Source organism: Channa argus, chromosome 15, assembly GCF_033026475.1.
Source record: "Channa argus isolate prfri chromosome 15, Channa argus male v1.0, whole genome shotgun sequence".
Classification (NCBI taxonomy): domain Eukaryota; kingdom Metazoa; phylum Chordata; class Actinopteri; order Anabantiformes; family Channidae; genus Channa; species Channa argus.
This window is the reverse complement of record NC_090211.1, coordinates 23,500,633-23,505,356: the sequence shown is the minus strand read 5'-3', so window position 1 is coordinate 23,505,356 and position 4,724 is coordinate 23,500,633. Positions and strand designations below refer to the sequence as shown.

The window sequence follows — 4,724 nt, the reverse complement described above, 5'->3', positions numbered from 1 at the left end:
TAGGTTTATGTTTCACATCCTTGTCTTATTTTATTCCTGAGCCTATTGTAGTGTTTTATTTTGGTTAACAATGTGACACTGTTGTCAAGATTAGTTTTCTTTGGCGTCTTGTTTTCTTAAGTTAACTTCCCTAGTGTTCTGACAAGTGGATAGTTTGTTAGTGTTTTACCTGCCATGAGCGGTTTTTTTTTTGTGTGTGTGTAGCGATTTGTGAGCGATTTCTGTTTGGCATATGTTCTCAACAAATGCCTTTTGTTAGTTCAGTCCCTCTCCCAGTCTCCTCACTTGGGTCCACCCTCATCCTAATTGTGATAAGAAGTGAAAGTTGTGTAACAGAAGTCTGTTAAAACTGCATCCTTTTAGCTCAAGGTACGGCAATTGCAGATGTTATACATGAAAGTAAGTTGCTGTAACCCGCTACCACTGTGCTCCCAAAGTCTCCCAGAGGTCCAGAACTGCCCCTACCCAGTGCTCTGCATTGTGTTTGGTAAATGATAAATGGACACCTGTATAGTGCTTTTATCCAAAGCGCTTTACAATGTTGATTCCCATTCACCCATGTAGTGCTTAGAGATTACAAAGAGTTAATGTATAATAATTATAAATCTATAATATGCAAGTTGTATTACATGTAAGAGTACTTGTAAGTTGTATTACTAAATATGGTGTTTCTTCAGTGGGTTGTGACGTAGAAGATCTCTTGCATAAGAGGAAGGAGCAGACACAGGGTTCTGGATTGTGGTCGACAATGAACTGAATTTAAAAAATCTGCTTTCCACGATGTCAGTAAATATGCATCTATATTAAAATTATTATGTATTCTTCTGAGATTTAAACCTGAACTTTTTGTTACAAAGAAAGTGGAAATAATAAAATGGGGGTGAGGACAGTGAATGTGCTTTTGTAACTTGGGGAAACTCTTTTATTCATTTTTGTTCAGAAATAACAATTTTTCAACTGTTGGACGTAGGCAATTTTCCATACTTAAAATGGCGAGTCTTCAGATGTCATCACATACATCATCGAAATGAGCTTCGATATGTGTTTCGCACAATATTTTTTTCATTCAGAGAAATATTTATACAATTTATACACTCAGTATTCTTAAGGATACAACTGAAGCATTCTTCAGCCATACAGCATAGTATAAACATACATAGTGTTCACTGTTGCTGCCCATGCTGCATTCACAGTCTTGATCTTTGCTTTCAATAACAGTAGTGAGGCAGCTGAGCATTCAGAGTCTGCACAGGTGGAACCAATGAGCAGAAGAGCTTTGCTTTATTGAGGAACAAATAGTAGCGCACACAAGCGAAAGGTGTCTAGAGTTTGTCCAGCCTATGTCCAAAATAGAGATGGTAATGTTTCCAGTTTTTGACAAATGAGTACTCATAGTTTTGCTGGCATATTCACTTTTATCAGCGTGGTATTGCCCTTTACCTAATATTATAGGAACATTTTTATTCAGCATCTGATCATAAACAAGAAATTCTACCCATTTCTGACCTGCTTTTGCCAAGGGGCAAATTGTCTTTCTTCCGCCCTGCCACAGGTGGACCTATACGGGTCTGATAGCTGGATTTGAAGCTCCCCTCAGTCCTGGTTACACCCGCTCCGGTACAGCAGGTGGCGGTTAGGTCCGATCCGGCGATGTGTAGCCCGCCATTAGCAATAAAGAAGATGAACGCATCCAGATCGTTAATAGTCAGGTAAATCACTGTATTTACACTCTATTCTGAATAAACCGTGAAATGCCAGAGCTGTGACTTTCCGAACCGTTTCAGCGTTAAAAACTCAACTCAAATTCAGCTTCAGTTCGTTTTTTCTTAAACAATATTAAACGTCTTTGCTTAAACTATTTGCTCTGCACTGCGCAGGCGCTGCCTAGCTGCCAATCGCCATGGAAATGGCTTGTTTACGATCCGTGGAAAAGACCAGAAAACGTGAAAACACACGGAGACCGGTCACACGAAACAGTAAAACTACTGCAGGTGAGATACAACCCAGTACAGCTCACCTGTAGCTGTATGCTGAGCTAACGTTAGCCCGGGGGCTAGCGGTTAATAGCTGTAGTTTACGCTGTTTGAGGTTAGCATGGCAGCTAATGTTTGCCACCGAGCTGAGTTCAATAACAGACTGTTTAATCGCTGTTATTTCACATGAACAACCTTAAACTAACAGTTTGGTGTGAGGCAAACCATTTAAACGTTTAATATGTGATTGTTTGTATTAAACACCTGAGACGGTTTTGTTAGTTTTAGTTTTTAGCAGAGCCCTCTTTTCTAAATCTGGTTTTTACTAATTACCATCCGAGCTGCGTTCAATGAGACGTTAGTAAAAAAAAAAAACAAACAAACAGGTTATTTCAGGTAACTCGTAATTTTGAAGTTGTAATCGAGTCTGTCAGATTCCTATATTTCCCAATGCAAATACAGCTAATAAATAACGCTACAGTTTATCCTCTTACAAATGTTCCAACACGTTCTATTCACGTCTAATATTATAAACAATACTAATGACTAATACAGACTGTAAATTACAAATACAGTGTAAAACTTGGAAGCTGTGTTTTGATTTTTTTGATATAACTCTATCAAGCATGGTGTCTACAAACAAAACAAAAGGTTCAGCTTTTCACTTCTCTGAAAAAGTTGAACAACTTTTTCGCAAAACAAAAAATAAGCGGTTAATCCATGGTTACCACTATAGCAGGCACAGGTAAAAAGAGTGCATATTGTACCTCAAGAGATTGTGTCCCCATTCCTCAGCATACAACACGGCATGCCTTATCTTCAGATTCTCTAGTGACCCTCCGTTAGGTCACTGTTGCTGTCAGATATTTTGATAAATTTATTTTGTATTTATCTTTTATATATAAAGTAAACCTGTACCTTTGTTACATCGGCAGGTGATGGCAATGTCACAGCGTGATGTCATCAATTTTCCTGCGTTGGAGCAAGAGCTACAGATGGCAGTCGAGTCAGAACGGGGGTACTTGCGTGAGAACGAGGCCAAACTGAGAGCCGTAAGCCAGAAGGTTGGCTCCTACAGCGAGTTCAGGTACGTTTAGGTCCTGACAACTTATCAAAGTTTCCAGGAGTCCTGCAGATAGTTCCAGAAGGCTTGGGAAGAGGTGAAGATCTTCCATTAGTCCTTTTGGAAGTTGAAATATTTAAAATGGTCAGGGGACTTTGAATAAGTTCCAGGAGCCTCCCAAGGCATTACGGAGCCAGGCATCTATGAATGAGTTCCAGCATACTTTAAGAGGATCCTGGAACAAGTTAAGGACATTCCATTACACTCTTTATAAATTCCAGGAAGAGACTCTGTGGGTCCTTGAATGAGTTACACTATAATTCACATGACTCCAGGGATCTTTCAAAATGTAAACAACTTTCTAAATCAAGGAGAAATTCTTTGCCTCGTTACAGCTGCTGTCTGTTTTAGTCTGATTTCAGTGCCTGTTTAATGGGCATTGGGAGAATCTCATAAAACAAGTCTTATAATAATCTGAAAAATCTCTAATCTTTGAAGGGTTTTTGGGATGCCTTAGATGTTTTATGAAACTTTCTCAAAAATATTACAAGACTTATTAAAAGACCTGCAAGATGATTTTTGCAGACAACTTAGTGTATTGGCTTCACATGTACCTCAGGTGAATAACTTTTTGCTGTAATTATTTGTGTGAAGTTTACATTTTACAGAGAGACCAGAGACATAAAAACAGATTTATATTCTTATTATAACAACTGTAAAATTGGACATTAGTTATTGTTGTTGCTATATATGCTCCTTTTGAGCAGCTCAGAAACTGTACTGTACATTGCCAGATAGAGTTCTGTTGTCCTTGAAAGTCTTTCAGAATCCTTGAAGTGTTTGCAGGCTCTGTGTGACATGTCCCTGTTTCTCTCTCTTGGTCAGGGACCTGGTCCTGACGTGTCACCTGAAGCCACTTGAGAAGAAGGACAAAGATGGAGCTCCACGGAAACAACCCTGGAACCCTGTCGCCCCGAGAAACAAGTGATGCCTGCTTGACATGGCAACAGGGAACAAACCCACGACCTGTTTTTGTTATGTAATTTTTTTCAGTGAATATAAACCAGAGCACAAAAGCCGTTCTTTTTAGCTCTTAGACCAAACTACAGGTTTTTGAAAGCTTCATTAATATCAGAACATGTAGAAAATACATCAAACATACTACCCAGTAAATAGTAAATAGATTAGTCACACAGTGACATTCAATAAATAAACCAGAATATTCATTTTTATGTAAAAATAAATAAATTAATTATTTCAACAAAAAGCTCCACAGCATATTTATCCCAATCCATTCCTCTGGGATCAGCTCCATCTGGTGTGTTTAAAACCTGCGCGGACTCCCTGTGACCAGCAGCTGGCGCTAGGTTCCTTTTTACCACAGCATCTTCTCACAGTGAACCACACTCTGCCAGGGTCAAACAAGTAATGTGTGTGTGATACATGTAGAAACACGTTTTTAAAAATTGACCAATAAAGAAACAGGAAATCCTGTCAAGGTTGAGTAAAGTCAGATATAGAAAGTTAAGCAAAAGTTCTATACAATTGTATATACTTACAATTTCCGTTATTGTATTTCGGAGTGTGGGTATGTTTAGCAGTTTTTACATCGAGTCTGATGTGTACACATCACAAACCTCTAGCATTAAACTGACTCGGAGTCGCTTTTTACTTCAGATCAAGTTTTA

General features: G+C 38.7%; 1 protein-coding gene across 2 annotated transcripts; it reads left to right on the top strand.

The window, feature by feature from the left end:
* Positions 1-1,565: 1,565 nt before the first annotated feature.
* On the top strand, positions 1,566-4,724 carry ccdc103 (coiled-coil domain containing 103). Of its 2 annotated transcripts, none has more exons than XM_067477183.1 (3): positions 1,566-1,709; positions 2,909-3,060; positions 3,922-4,724. In XM_067477183.1, the coding sequence occupies exons 2-3, from the start codon at positions 2,912-2,914 to the stop codon at positions 4,022-4,024; spliced, it is 252 nt and encodes an 83-aa protein (XP_067333284.1). In that variant the 5' UTR covers positions 1,566-1,709; positions 2,909-2,911; the 3' UTR covers positions 4,025-4,724. The 2 variants fall into 2 exon arrangements, with proteins under 2 accessions (XP_067333284.1, XP_067333283.1); XM_067477182.1 differs by lacking the exon at positions 1,566-1,709 and adding an exon at positions 1,878-1,991.

Excerpts from the sequence above, each read along its gene's own strand:
- ccdc103 (XM_067477183.1), top strand. The coding sequence starts at position 2,912 with ATGGCAATGTCACAGCGTGATGTCATCAATTTTCCTGCGTTGGAGCAA. Across the intron at positions 3,061-3,921 it reads GGCTCCTACAGCGAGTTCAG|GGACCTGGTCCTGACGTGTC; the intron begins GTACGTTTAGGT and ends TCTCTTGGTCAG.